Consider the following 17929-nt stretch of genomic DNA (forward strand, 5'->3'; position numbering starts at 1 on the left):
ATTGCACTTTGATGATTGAGCAGCACCACGCCACCGTTTCGAACATTTATGTGCTCCTGGCCGCGGATTTCATACTCCACGCCGAAGGCTCGGATGAACAGACACGCGACGATGCCCGGGACGCTACGGTAAGAAAGGAGTCAGAGAGGTCGAGATCGACAGGATCGGTAAGTGATGAGTTATAGCGAGCGCAGCAGGAGTTGGCGGACTGTGCGGACTGTGATTCGAGATTGTAAATGGAGAGGAAGCTCGTACGAAGAGACACTTACAGCGCATTCAGTGGCCAGCGGGGCTTGAACAGGAACAGTGGAATCGGCACGACCAGCACCAGGAATGACATCAGCAGGATGATGAACAGTTTCGCGTGATACTTGAAGGTGGTCGACAGCAAGCTGCCAACGAGAAGCGCCACCAGCACCTGCAGCGTGAGGCTGTTGAGGAAGACATTCTGCAATGGTAAAAAGCAGACAGAGAGAGAGAGAGAGCCGATCCCTCGATGGTTATTATCACCATTTGCGCAAGTAATCTGCTGGGATGAAAGGAAAAAAAGGGCAGGAATTGCGATGCGTCATGACGAATCCATCCTTCATATGTACACAGTGAGCGCGAGCGCGAGCAAAAGAGAGAGAGATAACGCAAGGATGAAACCCCGGGTCATGGATGTTGGTTGCGGCGATTTGCGAGTTATTCAAATTTATTCAAAACAGGAACGCATTTCGGCGCCCTTTGCCCTTTGGCAATTATTCGTTTAATGCGCCGTGGCACGTGCCATCTATCAGCCCACTAGAGAGCGCCAGTGTGTCATCGCAAAATGCGCTGACAGTCTCTTCGATTCGCGTCTTTTGGTTAAAAAAGACACGAACGCAGTAGGCACACTATTCCTTGGCTAATCCGGAACAAAGGATTTAGCAAATCCAATTACAACATCGCAGTAGTCCTCCATCCCTCAGACACAAACAGCGCCAGAACTGCGTAGCTTTAAGAGAAAATAATTAAGTTCTCGGACCGTCTGGCGTCGTTGAATGGGGAACACAAATTAATTATTCAACTCGCATAATACCCCTTGGCGCCAATGGTGCAATGATGACTAGGGAATTACTAATCGAGCTGCTGCTGCTGCTGGCGCTGCAGCAGAGCCGATAAGCGGCCATTCTTTGGCGTTTCCTATTTTGACTATAAATAGCAGTCGTGACCTACACAGAAGTGATACAGGAGTGATAGCATCACCTTGCTTTGGAGGTGCGCTGATCAAACGCTTCAACGCCTACCAAGGCTTCGTCAAGTGACCAAATAAGCCGAACATGGCTCAACCGATTGGACAAGTACACACAGCAGGGACACTTCTGTTAAAGATGCTGATAAAATGCTTGACCCCTTCGTGGATGATAAGAACTGCAGCACTAGACGCGCCACCGGAACGCTTCATGTGTGCTGATAACGAGTACACTCTGCCAGCACCACAAGGTCAGCGCAGAAGTTATCTTCTCTTCGCGGATTTACTACGACCGTGAGGACGATGCGATGACTGACTGACCGTTGACCGTTGACGGCCAACGTGGACAACGTAAGAAAATGGGGCCGAGCCATTTGGGATAAGGCTAGACGGCACAAGGCCAATCGCGAGCCGTTAGGCCGCCGTCAAGCCTAATAATGAGTTGCAATATACGATAGAACCGATAACATTCATGGGCCCTGTTCATCACACAGTTTAATCGAGATTTTGGCCCTCTTTCCTCACGCCGTAGATTACGACATAATCGACCGAGCACATCAAACGGTGGAGATGGTACGTGCGTGCACCCGCTGCTTGACGTAAGCTTCCGAGGGATTAAAAAAACAGAAGAGGAACGCGCCTTAAGACCCTTCTTCCTGCCTCTCTTCCACTCCGCCAAGGTGTATGTCAATATCGGACGATGTGCAATCGCAATCGCACTAAACGGTACCGACCGAGCGCATTATCATTAGGTGGTGGTCGCGATACTTTTTTGTGCCAAAGAACATCAGGCCTAAACGGTGCTTAACCATCCTCGTTCCTACAATGTGGAGTACCTTCAGCAGCCCGATCGAGGCAGTGAAGCAGTCGATTTCGTGCAACATGTTCACGTTCAAGCCACGCGATAACAGGGAGCCGTTGCCCTCTGTTAAGCGCTTGCTGGGAATTGTTGGATTCTGTCCAGTGGAAGGCAACAGGGCTTGCTGGAAGAAATATACCATTGTGTCCTTCTACCTGTTCGTCTTGTTTATCCCGAAATCTTTCTTCGCGTACCCCAACACCGAGGCGGCCATCCGCGGTGTCGTGGAGCTTGTGTTCCAGACGAACATAATGCTTGGATTCGTCCTATTAGCCTTTCAGTTCCGACACTATCAACGCCTGTTGGACTCTATCAATTCCTGCGTTCAATTTGGTAAGCTTTGCATGCGCTGCAGGAAGCGAACCTTCCGTAACATATGTTGTCCTGTCGCAGTGTTTTCTCCAAACGAGATCAGCGAGACTGTAACGAGCGATGTGTTGCCACAGAAGCGACTGTTGGAGCAACTGAATCAATGTGTGCACCTTGTAGTGACGTCCTACTGCTGGTACATAACCTTCACGGCTATCTTCTACTGGTTCGCACCGTGTGTTACTACCCTTAAATCGTACCTGTCGGCTGTTACTAGAGGTGATACGTCGCTGGAATCTGTCAACTTTAGCCTGATCCAGGAGGAGTCCTTCTATTGGATCAATAATCGTTCCTCCGTGTCGGGGTACACGATCTTCAACCTCTTTATGCTCGCCCTAATGGGTTTCTCCGGCTATAGCAACGTAGCGAAGCTCACCACTATCCTCTCGACCATCAAGTACTGCAGCACACTCTTCGAGGTGCTTCGCATGCAGATTGAACAGCTTGATCGGGTACCGCATGAAAAACTGGATGATGGGCTGCGAGATGTGTTGTACCAGCATATCCGGACACTTCGGTAAGGACACGAAGTGATGAGTGAATGTCTATGCGGGAACAAAGCTATGCTAACATGCTATCATTGTACATCAGATGTGCTGAGCTCTTGAATGTAACCTTGCGCCCCGTAATGGCACTCCAGTTTATGCTGTGTATCGTCACTTGGTGCCTTGGTATACTGTACATTTTGGTCGCTGTAAGTCGCTTCGCCAATGGAGTTATTGGCTCGCACCACTTGTGACCATCTTTTTCTCCTTACTACCCAGGGTCTCTCTGATGTGAATGTGATGAATGTGATGCTTTTGATTGCCAACATCACTTTCGAAACGTTCGGATACTGCTACCTAGGTTCGGAGCTATCATCGCAAGCTGCATCCATTGCCAGTGCCGCGTACCAAACACGCTGGGAGCGATACTCTATCGAACAGCAGAAAATACTGCAAATGGTTATCATGCGAGGTCAAAGGCGTTCCCAAATATCAGTCGGTGGTAGCGTCGGTGTCAACGTGGAGCAATTTGCGAAGGTAAGTACCGGATGTTCCGGGAGCCATTCCTGTACTCCTGCCGTCTACTGACATCGCCTTTTGGTCTCTCTTTTTCATGACGCCAGATCGTTAAAAACTCCTACTCTATTTTTGTGGTGGTGAAGGACTTTTTCTGAGCTGCCAGCGACAGCGCTAGTGCCATTGCGAGTCTTAATAAAGAATGCATGAAAAATTAATAGATTAAGTTATTAGATGGATAGGGTTGTTATGGTCCTGGTATTTATTTATGCGTATCAGATGACAAACTATCCAAACACACTCATACAAGCAAAGAATCCTTCCGGTAATTGGCCCTTTTTGCTTAGCGGCAATGAATTTAACATGTCCAATGAATGTCATGTCAGGATTGATGCACGCAAATTGATGTTATATAAAAGCGACCAGTTTTACGGCGGTCTCGAGGTTTTGGGATAGTACTACTCGTCCCGGCAACAATTACCGCGCATAAGGCATGTTCCTTCCAAGTGATGAAAAGGCTGTGATGCCATTGATTTTGCGTCTGCTTGAAGTGATTGGCGTATGGGGCGATCGTAAGAACCGTTATCGGTACGTGGTGGTGTTCCTTTCCTATTGCCTCGGTATCCTGGTACCGAAAGTGTGCTTCGGATATCCATCGCTGGAAGCGACAATACGTGGGTATGCGGAGCTGATCCTCGAGACGAACGTTTTCGGGGGAATGCTGATGTTCTACCTACGCAATGATCACTTCAAAATGCTAATCCAAGAGTTACGTCATCTGGTGGCCATCGGTGAGCTATTGTGATACCCTCGTGCAGCATCATTCAAGACGATTTCTAATGCATTGTCCTCTCTACGTTTGTGTGTCTGTTAATCGGGTAGTATTTCGCGATTATCAACCAGTGGTAATCCAAAACTATCTGATCGCGCTCAATCGACGACTTCACAAGTATACACTATTCTTCTGCTTCTACATGATTGGTGTTTGCACGGTTTACTGTATTGCACCGCTCTGGCCCAGCTATGCGAGCTACTTCCGAGCAATCAACACACCCAACCATACGACGATGAACTTTAACCTTTACCTCGAGCAAGGCTTCTACTGGCTCGACAATAGATCCTCGATCGGTGGCTACAGCGTATTCACTGCGTTTATGCTGCCGCTGATGTACGCCTGTGCGTATACCGGTACCGTTAAGGTGCTAGCCATCTTCAACTCCATCAAGTACTGCGAAACGGTGCTCCGGCTCGTGGTGCTAAAGGTGGAACAGTTGCCCGATCTGCCAACCGAGCGGCAGCGCCTCGAAGCGGTTTCTGAAGCCAGGGAGCTCCATCAACGGGCGCTACGGTGTGCTGAGCTGCTGGAACTGGTACTACAGCCCGCACTGCTCACACAATTCGTCCTCTGCATTCAAATCTGGTGTGCGATGATGCTCTACTTTACCGTGTCCGTGAGTAGTATAGACTTACCCACCATCCCCTCGCTGATGGTTTGTTTACTCTACTGCAATTAGAGTTTTTGTTATGCTTAATCCCCCCCCCCCCCCCACTCCCACCCACTTTTGGATTAACTTCCACTTCTGTTTGTTCCTTCAGGGTGTGAATGTGAAGTTATTGAACATGTTTCTGCTGTTTCTGTTCGTCTCGATCGAAACGCTTGGTTACTGCTACTTAGGCACCAAGCTCTCCGACGAGGTAGGTTTGTTATGAGGATTACCTTCGCCCCTATTTCTTTCCTCTCCTCCGAGCAATTCGATTTGTTTATTTCATTCCCTGCAGAGCATCAACGTGGGACAGGCGGTGTATGGTATCGAGTGGTACACGTTTAATTGCAGGATGCAGCGGAACATCGGTTTCATGATGATGCGTTCCCAGCGGCGAGTCGGCGTAACGGCAGCCAAGTTTTGCTTCGTCGATATGGAACAGTTCGGAGCGGTAAGGAACCTTCTCGTAAGCCCTCCCGTATACCTTCTTTACCCCTCATTTTGCCATTTCCGTCCTCTCGCAGATGCTGAACATGTCCTATTCCTTTTTCGTGGTACTCAAGGACGCATTTTGAAGACATGGTCTGTAAGCGGTGCATTATTTTTGCATGGAATCGCCATCAAATATGTATCTTTGGGAAAATGCATCAAATCTACTGCTGGTATAGTGATCATAGAATAAAATGAAACCTCAAGACATTGAGAATTGCTTAGTCCCGAACTATGATTATCGGTGGCACTGCGCAATGGCGGTTGCAACCTGGTTATTTCAGATCAAAATCCGCAGACGTATCGCTACCGTTGACTTTCCAATGAATTATGAAACGAATTCAACTGAAAGGCTAGTTCGATCGACAAATCTATTACACCAGCCAGCTAAAAACCGTATAAATATTGCTGTTCGTGACCTGGACCGATGTATCATAGCACATTCTGGACAGCAGAATCACGGCACGCAACCTTCATCGATCCGGATCCTGAGAGATTCTAACTTGAGGTCATCCTGTACAGAGATTGTTCGTGCTTCAAACCGTGAAAACGCTGATCATGTTATTTCGTGAGCTCGATGACGACCGAGCCGTGCTGCCGTTGCTATTGTTTCTACAGGGACAGTGGGGATTCTGCCAGGACACGAAACGGTTCCGTTATCTAATCTTCTTCATCATGTACATCTTCGTGATGGCGATCCCGAAACTGTCGTTTGGCTATCGCAACCAGAATGAGCTGATCAGCAGTATGGCCGAGCTGATCTTTGTCAGCAACATCGTTTGTGGCACAATGATGCTCTGGTTGCAGTATCCTCGATTCCTGAAGTTCATCGATTCACTGCGCACGATGGCCAAGCTGGGTGAGTATCGTTTTAGCAGTGGCATTCATCGCGCTCTGCCACTGATAAGCCTACCGTGCTTCCAGTGTACCAGGATCGCCCCTTCAGCACGTCAATGGAGTATTTATCCGGGTTCAATCGACGGACTCACCGTTCGATTAATACGTACTGCTTCTGCGTGATGTGGTTAATTCTGTTCTATGTTTTGGCACCGATCGGCACCAGCTTTTGGTTGTACATTACCACTCAGCTATCGAGCGGAGTTAATGGAACTACAGAGGAGCGAATGCCGATCGAGTTCCGCCACCACATGGACCACAGCTTCTACGGGCTACAGCACAACACGTACTTGCCGCACTATCTCATCTTTACGGCCTGCATGACTCCGACCGCACTCGGTGTAGCGTTCACCGTACACATGAAGGTACTGACGATCTCATCCTGTGTCAGCTACTGCGAGGTTTTGCTGCACATCGTTTCGATCAAAATTAGCAATCTGGCCCAGGTTCCCTTGGAGAACATCCACAGTGAGCTGGCGCATATTATTCACCTGCATGAGCGGTCCTTGCACTGCATCGCGGAGCTGAAGGTAATCCTGCAGCCCATCATGCTGCTACAGTTTGTGCTCTGTGTGCTCACCTGGTGTGCCTTTATGCTGTACTTCGTTGTCGTGGTAAGAAGTAGACGGGTTGCCTTTACTAGAACCATTATGGTTAGCAAACGTGTGTTCTCTTCCAACAGGGGCATTTGGATGTAAAGTTCATTAACCTGGGTATACTTTTTGTGGTCATCACCATAGAAACGTTCAGTTCGTGTTTTTTCGGCACTCGGCTATCGATACAGGTGCGTAGAGACGTAATGTTTTCAATTTTACAAAAAAAAAAAAAAACAAGGAATATTCATATTTTGTTCACTCGTTTGGTCCAGGGCGAACATTTAGTCAAAACGATCTACGCGTGCGGCTGGGAGAATATCGACGAACGCGTCACTAGACGGGCGCTGCAAATAGTGCTGATGCGTGCGCAGAAACCGGTCGGCATAATGGCGGGAAAATTTTGCTTCGTCGACATGGAACGCTTTCAAAAGGTGACTTCCTCAATTCCATCATTGCGCTCATGTTCTTTCACTAATCCCCGTTTGTCTCTGCGCAGATGGTCAACTATTCCTATTCCTGCTTCATTGTGCTAAAGGATGCCTTCTAGATCTCGAGACGAGGGATAGTGCATCTCTAGGCGAGGATGAAGCAAGAGAAAATGAACTTTCATTGATCCACCCCTAGCACTGAGCTGCTTGTTCACCGAAACAACACCACAGTGTGCCGCACCGAAGATGAATAAAGTTACACAAAACACAGCACAACATCCTGCGACCTACCGTTTGACCGCCCCCTCAAAACGGTCTAATTTCCTCATGGAATCCTTCGAAAGTGTCGTCTACTGCTGCGCTCAATCAGCAGAGGGTTCTGGGTAGAAGGTTCATGTGGTGGCGTTTCTATTTATAGTTAACCATTTGCCCATTTAAACATGCGCCCCACCAACACCCATCCACAAATCAGTGTCAGTGGTCAAGGATTCCAGAGGATGAAAGTGGCCTGCCTGGCCGGCTACAGAAATAGTGTCACTTCCGGCATACCGGCGACAACTACCTCTTTTCCCTAAACCTGAGACACGATGTCCTGATTGCGGGGCAAACAGGCGGAAATCGTCCAACGTTCGATGGCAGGTCGGTTGTTGACATCGTGACGATCATCCCATCTCGCGAGAGGTAGTAGCAATGACAAAATGTCGGCCATTGCCCGCGTTCCTTCTAATTATATCCTTCGCTACCGTTCAACCAGCAGCGATTTCACGGCAAGCGACCCATGCCGATATATCGCACCACAGAGTCCACAATGTGTTCGCGATTGGATGGTGTGATACGGGATTTAACGGGTGTTTTCCTCTTTTTTTCTCTCTCTCTCTTTCTCTCTCGAAACCACAATGTCGCGCTCCAATGCTGGTCAGCCCAAAGCGCATAGCTTGGCGGTTGAGTAAACACATTTGGAAATATTGATGAGTGGTCCCGTAGTAGCGGATAAAGAACACAATTGAATCTATCTACAGCTATTCAGTAGAATGTGTTTGATACAGCGATGAAGTCCTTAACCACTTTTTCCATACACAAAAATAGTTTTATGAAAGTTTTTTCGGACACATATTTATGATTTAGACAAGCCAAAATCCTTCTCTTTAACGGAATTAAAACTGTTATTCAAACTATCTAAGGGTTGTAGTAGGGCCAGATGTCTTTCAGTATCCTAATGTCACATTTTTACTTTTAAAGTTGACGATTCCAGCGATCATACCTTAACATCCACACGATAACGGCCTTGACATCTCGTACGCATATCTAAATGACCATTAGCGAGAAATGTGCCTTTTTTTGGAAGCTGTTTTTGCCCATTTAAGCAAAAAAACATTCGCCATTAACCGAGACGAGATCTTCCTGATATTTTTTTGTTCGGATAAGCATCACGCTGACTTTTTGCTATGAAACCAGCACGCGTGGACTACTCTGATTTCACCGACTCAATCCGGCACACCGGCGTGTGGCACCCAAATGTCAACTCGATCGTAGACGGGAGTTGAACAATTTATTCATGAATAAATTGAAGGGATGGAAATCAAGGCTGGCCGCCGAAGTAACCGATTAGGAATACTTTTGAGCTTCCAGAAAGAACGAAAGAAAGAAAAAGAGCCCGCGATAACGATAGAGAGGGAAAGAGAGACGAGAGATGTAACATTCGGCCATAATCATGCATAGTCATAAATTCAGAAATAAATCGAAGGCAATAAATAGTTGATAGCAATCGTATCGACGGTGGTATCGCGGATTGTGATGTGTACAACAACACCGCGGTACCCGCGCACTTTCGCCTAATTGAAATCATTTACCATCGTCGCCATAATTATTCCCTCCATTAGCGTCGCCATCGTAGACACCGTCGTCGTTGTCGTCGGCAGGCTTCTCTCTTGATTGTTTACGTTCTTCCCCAGATGTGGTAGCCAACCCGTCACTGCGGCCGATTGAGGTGAAAGACGATTTGCACTTCCGCTGCGTCCCCGACAACGAAAGCGGGGCGGTGGTGGTCACTTAGCACTTGGTTTATTCGGTGACATACGGCGCTGCTGATCCGCTGGATGCACTCCGTTCAACTGATCGTTCGTTTCCGGTTGGCCGTGTTTGCTATGTTACACACTGCGGTACAACCGCGCGCTACACTTCTCCTTTGACGTATCCTTGACAATCGATTTTCTCTGACGTAGTAAACGCTCCAGGTCCTGCTTCCTGAGGGACTTTTTTAGTGGCAGTGTGCGTTGTGATAAAACGAAATGCGAGTCGCTCGGTGCGTAACAAACTAGGTGATAATATGCACTGCACACACACGGCCTGACCAGAGGCTACCGCTAGGGCACAGTTAGCTCCGGCACAGTTAGACGTGCGTGAGATGTGGGGTTTGTGCTGGGAGATATGGATGAATGGATCTCACTGGACAGCTCCTACACACACTCATAGACACACACAGACGCAGCTAGAGAGGCGCGGCAGCGGATTCTTTTGTCGCGCAAAAAAAATAAGCCGTGAAGTAGAATTATTAAAATCGACGACAAAGCTCGACACACGGAGAGCACATGGAACACGGAAACGGCACACAGACTACCACAACACCAGCAGCCACCCCGTCTGTGGGTGGGGTAACACTTTGTCACTTGGACTTAGCCGGTCCAGCAGCAGCAGCAGTAGCAGCAGCAGCACGTACAGTACCGAGATCGGCAACAAGGAAGGCGGAAGGTGTGTGCGGCTAATAGAACGAAACTTGAGCTAGCGCACTGCGGGCGGAATGGCCCCTCGGCGGCGACGGTGGCCGACCGCGGTTGGCGATGGACAGAAGAAACCCCCGTTCAAGGGTGAAAAGGGAGGGGAGCAATTCAACCGGTGCGGTGACGGATGATGACGACGAAACAAAAGCGGAACGGCAGCAACGCGACGGCGGCGGCGGCGGCAGACGGCGCTCGAGAGCTCGACGAAGCGATCGGGGCCGCCCTCGGACTGTGAATGGCGGTGGTCTAGCTCCGCCGGGAAGAAGATGAAAACATCATGACCGACCCAGCGCCGCACCAGCGGTGAAGGAGATTCGCTCGTTTGTTCGTTCGTTTGTTCGTTCGTTCGTTCGGTTTTCGCGCTCGCGTTTGATACGATGCGAGCGGACTTGCGCAACGGTGCGCGGCTTTTGGGGTGCCTCACGAATCGCCCTCGAGAGAACAAAACATTCTCCGATTCAACCCCTTTCGGAGTTTTTTTTTTTCGAAGGGTGGAAGATCCAACGCACACGCACATTGCCGATGGCATACATCGAGCGTTAGAGAGAGAGTCGGTTCGAGGTCACGGAGAGATAGAGCGAGGGAGACGCGGAAAAGAATGAACAGGATGGGTTGGAAAGTTCGTGGGGCTTGTTGGTGGTGTTTTTCTTATCTAATCTTAGGAGTTTATTATTCTTTTTGCTAAATTTTCCATATATTCGCACAAAACGTACCCGAATTGGATTTAATTCATTTTCTGCCTCACCCATAATTCAATTCGGAACTCTCCTCAAACGTCTTTGAATGTGTATGGAGGCGCATGGTTGGGGTGATCTTTTAATCCACTACAATATAGAAAGAAAAACACTTTTACAGAGCAAAACTGGGATCAATCCAAGTACTGTAGTTAACAATCTAATACTCTCACAGTTGTCCATCTTATACACGTTATTTATGAAGGTTTTGGTTTACTAATAATCATCTCGATTTAAACCTATGAACTTTTCAGCCCAACCTGTTACTCCGGTGTAGCGCTCGCGTTAACTGAATTAATGCTCTCCGCACTATACGACCACATGCTTGTATGCACACGTGCGTTACCGTTGTGAGCCGGGGACTTATCGGTCGATCACTTAGAACCGCGGTAGAACCTATTGTGAACCTGTTCTAGATCGATTCCCCCAGGCCACAGAGTGTTGCTCTGAACAACTTCAAACGAGGCTCTACATGGCACTCAACACTGCTGCATTGTTAGTTTTGAAAGTGTGCTTGTTCGTCTTGGACAAATCATTATTGCAGCACCGGTAGCGGCACGCTGCATCACCTGCTGTGTGATGCTTTTGTGTCCCAATGGCGCTCAGAGCAACATCGTGTAGCCGGCAATTTAGCTCAAGGGCAAACCCTGGCCGTTGTTTTGAAATGTACACTCAAAATGGAGGAATTTACCAATCTCACCGAATGATGACCGGTGACGGACACGCACCCACTGTCTCATCATCACCATCATCAGTTGTAGTTGCAAAATGCAAATGGCATCAATCGTTGTTGATCATTTCGCCCGCATAAAAAATGGACGCTCGCTGAACGACACAGCCATTCGTGATCGTTTGCGAGCGCATAAATTGTTTGATTTGCTTAATCCGTGTCGTGGTGATATCGCGTGGCTCCACTGTTTGCCGAACAGCAACAGCGAGTGGCCAGCAACAGCTGAATAAACTCGCATGTTTTGCCGCTATTATTGTTGTTGTATGTTGTTGCTCACAGCCACAACAGTCATTTTCTTCACTTTATTTGCTTTTCTTGCCATCGTAAACGGTGACGCGTGGCCGATCCGCACTAACCCATCGGGGATCCTTCAGCCCCGCATCAACTTCACGATTGATCTCCTCGTACCGCGCCAGCATCACGTTTCGCGTACGCTCGATCAGCTGGTCAAGATCGGCTTTCGTAAGCCCGGCCGTGGGAATCGGCTCTAGCGTGTCCACGATCACATGGCCATCGTCGAAGATGTGTCGTTTCGATTCGATAAAGTACATGTGCGAGAAGACGACCGGTATGATCGGTACCTGGGCTTCGATGGCCGTATGGAAGGCACCCTTCTTGAACGGTAGCATGCCCCGTTCGGCGTATCGCGTTCCTTCCGGGTAGATGTACATCTTGGCGCCATCCTCCGTCATCATGCGCTTGCAACGATCGAAGGTGCGCATGGCCGAGACACGGTTTTTGCGATTGATGAACTGCACACCACCCAGCCAGGCAGCAGGTCCGAAGGGCAGCAGATACAGTAGCTCCAGCTTTGCTATCGGCACCACGTTCTTCAGTATCTCCCAAAGAATCATCATGCCTGAAAAGGTTGGGGGAAAGGGGAAATGAGAACCGTAGGCCCGTTTACATAATTCCTCCATCCATGCCCACGTAACGCAGACCCATAATCATCCGATTGAACATCCGATGCTCGGACATAAATCCTGTTCGGGGAATATCCAAAGTTCAACCAGGCGACCCCGTCGGAGTCCCACGGGGCTCGTCAATCATGTTATCGAAGCTTGGGCGAGTTCATTTACAATAAATTTAGCTGATAACCTTCTCGTAAGCATTGTGTGGACGCGATAAGGCCCCGATTGGCCAGCGACGCTGCACCTGCTACGTGACTAATCTTCCTCTTCCTGATTGCTTCCACTCACCCAGTATATCCATCGACGATTGGTGGTTCGTGAGAACGATGGCACCTTTAGCTTGGCGCAAATGCTGAGCGTTTCGTAGCTCCCATGTAATACCGAGCAGCTTCGATAGTTTTCCAATGATCAGGGCAACGATGCTGCAAACGAAAAGTGTCTAAAGTGGCTACCCAGGATAGGCCCCGAAGGACGAGACAGCAAGGTTCACCTACCGGCAGTTGTCGATGTTGCGGGGTCGCATTAACGAGAACGGTGCGTAGAGTGTGGTGAAGGATTGCGTTGCAAAGTAGATCATACCGTACTTGCTGTAGTACTTGAACTTCTTTCCACGTTGGCCCACCTTGGAGAAGATTGTCAGCAGTACAAAGATGCTGAGACAGGCCACCCACGCGTAGAGATACCATCGGACGAGCCATACGGCTGTGGAAGAGTTAAAGAATTGCGTTTGTGTGAACATTTCCGGAGTGACCAGGCATTAGAAGCTTACCTAAACTACACAGCATACACTCTGCCATCGTGTAACGTGCTTGTGGCCTGTAACCTAAGCCGACAGCCAACCAATACTGACCGCTCAACGTCGAGTGCGATAGTCCCGAAATTGAATAATCTGATAACCAGTGCTACGGTGGCCCCAACATTGCCAATGGCGCGCCACTAGCACTGATAAGGGAATATTTGGACGACAAATGAGAGGCGCTAATGAGAGGCACCATTTGGCGTCATTTCACAGGGCTTCCTAGCAATCGGTGCATGTTAGTATCCAGGCAACGGGGGTTTTACAACCGTGAGGACCTCCGGTATTGAGCAAGGACTCCACAATTTTATTTATGAAACACTGACGGTGTACAGGTAGGATAATAATCTATTTTATCATTTAATTACGAACATACTTATTAAGTTATCCGGTCACAATCGCAGCCTGGTAGCTTACACTAGAGTTTACGATGGATTAATGTTAATAGACTTATAGCTAGTATCGCTGACGATGGGAAGGTGGGAAGGGGGGGAGAGATGGTCGTGTGTCTAGTTGAGAATGTGTAATGAAGTTGTGTGAAGATAAAGGTACACTAAGCTAGGGTTATCCTTATGGGCTAACCGAACAACAATCTGCTGGCCCTAGAGCTTCGTCGGAATCCGAATGCTGGCATAAATAATTTCGCGATGCGCTCCGGCACTCCTCACGGCAGCATGGAATGTGGTGGCAACAGGTAGGTTGTATCGTTCGTGAGCCGTTGCTCGCGACCGATCAGTGATGCAGTGCAATCGATCTTCAGGTGCGTCGCCAGTGCTGTCCTTCGCTGGAACGTTACGCCACAGTTGGGACAACCGAAGTGACGTGTCTCGCGATGGATGCGCTCGTGGCGCTGCAGTTTATCCTTCCATAGGAACCGCTTGCCACAAGTTTTGCACGCGAAAGGTTTGTGATCGAGGTGCGTCATTAGGTGCCGCTCGAGTTCACGCTTCCCAGGCAGATGCTTCTGGCACTGCGGACACTCGTAGCCCGGATCAGGAAGCTGTGGATGCGTAAGCTGGTGCTTCCGGAGGGTTGCCTTGCTGAGAAACCGTTTGGGGCAACTTGGGCAATCGTACACCTTGTTCGAGGGTGGCACATCGGTTCCGGAACGTGCACCGGATACACTGGCGCCAGTGGCCGATTCACCCATCATCTGCATGGGAATGATGTTAGCAAAACTGGCCAACGTTGCGTTTGCATTCAATGTTGACTCCATTCCATTCGATTGATCTATCATCATCGTTGTCGTTGGATCCGCGCTATGCTGCAACGGTGCTGCTGCCATCTGAACGATCGGTGGATCCGAATTTAGCGTACCGTAAGCGAACAGATGATTCTCGCTAACCTGCGGTGGTACCAAAGGTTGCGCCCCGGTGGTTTGCCTTCTGGAGGAACAGCTAACCTCGTGATGCTGCAGATTGTCCTTTCGTGCGTAAGCATTACCACACCAAGCACACGTGAAGGCTGTTCGTGTCGAAAGGTGCACATTACGGTGCCGTACCAAATCTGCTTTATTCACGAACGTCCGGGGACAGGAACCGCAGCTGTGTGGTTTGACGCCAAGGTGAATGCGCATGTGCTTCGTGAGGTTGGTGTTGCGGGAAAAGGACTTGCCACACTGTTGGCAGGCGTAAGGCCGGACACCGGTGTGCACGAACGTGTGCTTCTTGAGATCCGATCGACGCACGAACCCTTTCCCACACTGAACGCAGATATACGGACGCGGTATACTGTGGATTTCGCGAAGATGCGCAATCAACGATAACCGGATGGCGGTACGGTAGTTGCACAGGTGACAGGCGTACGGTGCCAACAGATCGTGATCCTGCATCTCGTGCAGTTGACAGGCCGCCGAAGCAGCGAACGCCACGTCACAGTACTTGCAGGTGAACACGGTTGTCTTCTGCACAGGCTCATGATTGCGGTCGTTCAGGGTATGGCCTTCCGTTGGTCGTCCCAATCCATTGCTACCCGTGCCAGCCGGATATGTTGATAGCGTTTCATCTTCTTCCTCCTCTTCCTCTTCTGCATCTCCCGATCCATCGAGTTCCTCTTCCGCGTGTCCGTCTACAGTCGACGCATTCATCGATTCAGTAACACCGGAGTTCTCAGCATTCGAAGCAAACTTTGATGCGAGTCCGACCGGGTGAAAGAGATCATCATTATCTTCCTGCTGCTCCTCGTCTCCTGCATCATCGCACATTCCATTCTGTAGACTCTGGTTGGAGCTTTCGTAATCACGCATCGGATTGACCACCACTATCTCCGGTTCTTCATCGTCATCCTCGTCATCGCTCGTGTCCAGATTATAAATGGAGTCGGCGTCTCCGCGTTGTTTCCGCGAATCGCCCAAACCCTGCTGTGTATTGGCCTCCCGTAAAGCGCGTTCGTTCTCCAAACAGCGTTCCCGGAAGCGGGTAAAATCGTCCACACGGTCCAAGCAGTGCCGGCAGATCCACCGGGGTAGGTTGTCGTTCTGGAGTATCTGAAACCGCAAACAACACCAAATATTAAAGCAAGCTCAACGGTGGCGATGGCAGCAGGCCGGTTGTTTTACATCGAGATGCAGACACTCCTGAAGCCGCACGTGCAGCGGGGCCGCCGCGTTCTCCACTTCCTGCCGCTGTGTGATGAAGATGTCCACAAGCTCCCTGTCTTGGCCCAAACATAACCGGCACTGCTGCATGATAGCTAGCTCCACTCTATGGTCTTTTGTCTCGGGTTCACGTTGGTGATCGTCACTAACTCGTTACGGTTGATTTGGGCCGGTCTTTGGCGAATCTTGAGCGTGGATTTCAGGGTCGAAGCGCGATCGGGAGCAGAAACAAACTTGACATTGATGGTAAATAAACACGCCCAGTGACAGCACGCTAGTGCAGAGCAAAAGTTTCAGGACAAGCGAGGAGAGAGATTATTCATTCTTTTTCCACATCGTCAAGCAACACAACAACTTTAAATACAATTTTAAGGAAAAAGCAGTGCACTCGCAACTCTCAACCATTATTTGAAATTCAGTGTGTTTTCTGTTGTCCTGAAACTTTTGGTCATCAGTGTACACCTCCCGATTTGTCATCTCCCGGGGCTGGCGCGAACCAAAACACCGAGAGGCGTTACTAACGATTTTAGTTTTAATCCGCATTTTTAGTGAATCATCGACACCCGCCAGCCAGCATGAGTGCAAACGAAGGTACTTGGGAGCGTAATTGGTTAGTCAATGAGCCAATTCATGATGTCCTTTGTCTTCTGTATTCCAGAACCAGCGAGAGCCGAGTCTCCGGCAGGAGAGGAAGAGGAACGTCCGCCAGGCGCCGGAGATATACCGGAGCACGAGATCGTCAAGATGGAGGACATCATTACGATCGATCCGGAAACGACGGAGGTCGATCTGAACCATGGCCGGATCGCCAAGATTGAGAACCTGGAACCCCTGACCAAACTCGAACGGTGAGACAGACACCGCCGATAGTGGACAATAGTAGTTGTAACGGTGGGAATAATAGAACCGGATCCTCTTTCTAGACTCTGCTTGCGATGGAATTTGATAAAGAAAATCGAAAATCTCGATCATCTGACGTCGCTGCTTGAGTTAGAGTTGTATGATAATCAAATTACGGAACTGGAGAACCTCGACCAGCTCATTAACTTGGAGTAAGTAGCCCAATGAGTCATATAATTGGAACGCTTTACTCACTGTGCTACCCCTCCTTGCTTTCTCTCTAGGGTGCTGGATGTTAGCTTTAATCGTTTGCGCGAAATCAAAAACATCTCCGCACTGACAAAGCTGCGCCAGCTGTTTCTGTGCGCGAATCGTATCTCTTTGATAGAAAACTTGGACAGCTTCAGTAATCTGACCATGCTTGAACTGGGTGACAATAAGCTGAGGGTAAGTTTCTATCCTTACTCGTTTGTTGCAGCCTCGTCTCATCGTCTTCTTATTCTCCGTAGAAACTGGAAAACCTCGATCATCTCACAAATCTTACCCATCTGTACATTGGCAAGAACAAAATTACCAAAATCGAAAACCTTGACAAACTGGTCAAGCTGGAGTGTCTCAGTCTGCAATGTAACCGGTTGACAAAGCTTGAGAACCTCGAAAATCTTGTCAATCTAACCGAGCTGTACGTGTCCGAGAATGGTATCGAGAAGCTGGAAAATCTTGAGCAAAATAAATTGCTCGAGACGCTCGATGTGGGCAAAAACCGTATCCAGCGCATCGAAAACATTGGCCATCTGCAGGCGCTGGAAGAGTTCTGGGTAAGTAGCACAGATGGGAGTCCAATTGAAGCATAACTAATTCCGTACTTCCGCTAACGGTCTAGATGAACGATAACGCGGTATCGGAGTGGTCGTGTGTGGATCGCCTGGCGGAGAACAAGAAGCTTGCTACCGTCTACCTGGAGCGCAATCCAGTCGCCAGCGATGTGAACTATCGACGCAAGCTTAAGCTGGCAGTGCCTTGGCTGCAGAAGATCGATGCCACTCTGTGTCGTTAAGGATCGCTCCCCACCTCACCCATCTTTGCACCAACCCTACTTAATAAAGATAAGAATCATTAACGCACAACCCGACGCTTCTGGATATGCTCATCAGGGTTTTATTGGCAACAGGCATCAATGAGGGGGCGCGGATTATGAATACTTTTACA

General features: G+C 49.1%; 5 protein-coding genes across 6 annotated transcripts in view; 2 read left to right on the forward strand and 3 right to left on the reverse strand.

Annotated features, from left to right (window-relative positions):
- Positions 1–10449, reverse strand: part of LOC125951559 (1-acyl-sn-glycerol-3-phosphate acyltransferase beta-like) — a 12417-nt gene extending 1968 nt beyond the window's left edge. Inside the window, exons 1-3 of one of the 2 annotated variants that reach the window (XM_049680482.1) lie at positions 9187–10449; positions 270–448; positions 1–123 (exon numbers count right to left, since the gene is read on the reverse strand). The exon at positions 1–123 is cut by the window's left edge and continues 11 nt beyond it. In XM_049680482.1, coding sequence (XP_049536439.1) covers positions 1–123; positions 270–448; positions 9187–9225 — 341 coding nt within the window. In that variant the 5' untranslated portion in view covers positions 9226–10449. Of the gene's footprint in view, positions 124–269; positions 449–8597; positions 8752–9186 lie in introns of those variants that run through there. The other variant, XM_049680481.1, reaches the window with a different exon arrangement.
- On the forward strand, positions 3062–3624 carry LOC125951572 (odorant receptor 4-like). The gene is made up of 2 exons (XM_049680499.1): positions 3062–3463; positions 3550–3624. The coding sequence occupies exons 1-2, from the start codon at positions 3152–3154 to the stop codon at positions 3598–3600; spliced, it is 363 nt and encodes a 120-aa protein (XP_049536456.1). The 5' UTR covers positions 3062–3151; the 3' UTR covers positions 3601–3624.
- Positions 10450–11879: 1430 nt separating the features above from the next.
- LOC125951563 (1-acyl-sn-glycerol-3-phosphate acyltransferase alpha-like) lies at positions 11880–13285 on the reverse strand. Its single transcript, XM_049680487.1, has 4 exons — positions 13258–13285; positions 12983–13190; positions 12777–12910; positions 11880–12436 (listed from the first exon to the last, which is right to left on the reverse strand). The coding sequence occupies exons 1-4, from the start codon at positions 13283–13285 to the stop codon at positions 11880–11882; spliced, it is 927 nt and encodes a 308-aa protein (XP_049536444.1).
- A 260-nt stretch (positions 13286–13545) lies between these two features.
- LOC125951539 (zinc finger protein ZFP2-like) lies at positions 13546–16093 on the reverse strand. The gene is made up of 2 exons (XM_049680462.1): positions 15842–16093; positions 13546–15769 (listed from the first exon to the last, which is right to left on the reverse strand). The coding sequence occupies exons 1-2, from the start codon at positions 15968–15970 to the stop codon at positions 13949–13951; spliced, it is 1950 nt and encodes a 649-aa protein (XP_049536419.1). The 5' UTR covers positions 15971–16093; the 3' UTR covers positions 13546–13948.
- A 253-nt stretch (positions 16094–16346) lies between these two features.
- On the forward strand, positions 16347–17802 carry LOC125951555 (protein phosphatase 1 regulatory subunit 7). The gene is made up of 6 exons (XM_049680478.1): positions 16347–16471; positions 16539–16728; positions 16804–16932; positions 17005–17167; positions 17230–17538; positions 17604–17802. Exons 1-6 carry the CDS (start codon positions 16456–16458, stop codon positions 17775–17777), a joined length of 981 nt encoding a protein of 326 aa, XP_049536435.1. The 5' UTR covers positions 16347–16455; the 3' UTR covers positions 17778–17802.
- The last annotated feature ends 127 nt before the right edge of the window (positions 17803–17929 follow it).

The sequence above is a fragment of the Anopheles darlingi genome, chromosome 2 (genome assembly GCF_943734745.1).
Source record: "Anopheles darlingi chromosome 2, idAnoDarlMG_H_01, whole genome shotgun sequence".
Taxonomy (NCBI): Eukaryota; Metazoa; Arthropoda; class Insecta; order Diptera; family Culicidae; genus Anopheles; species Anopheles darlingi.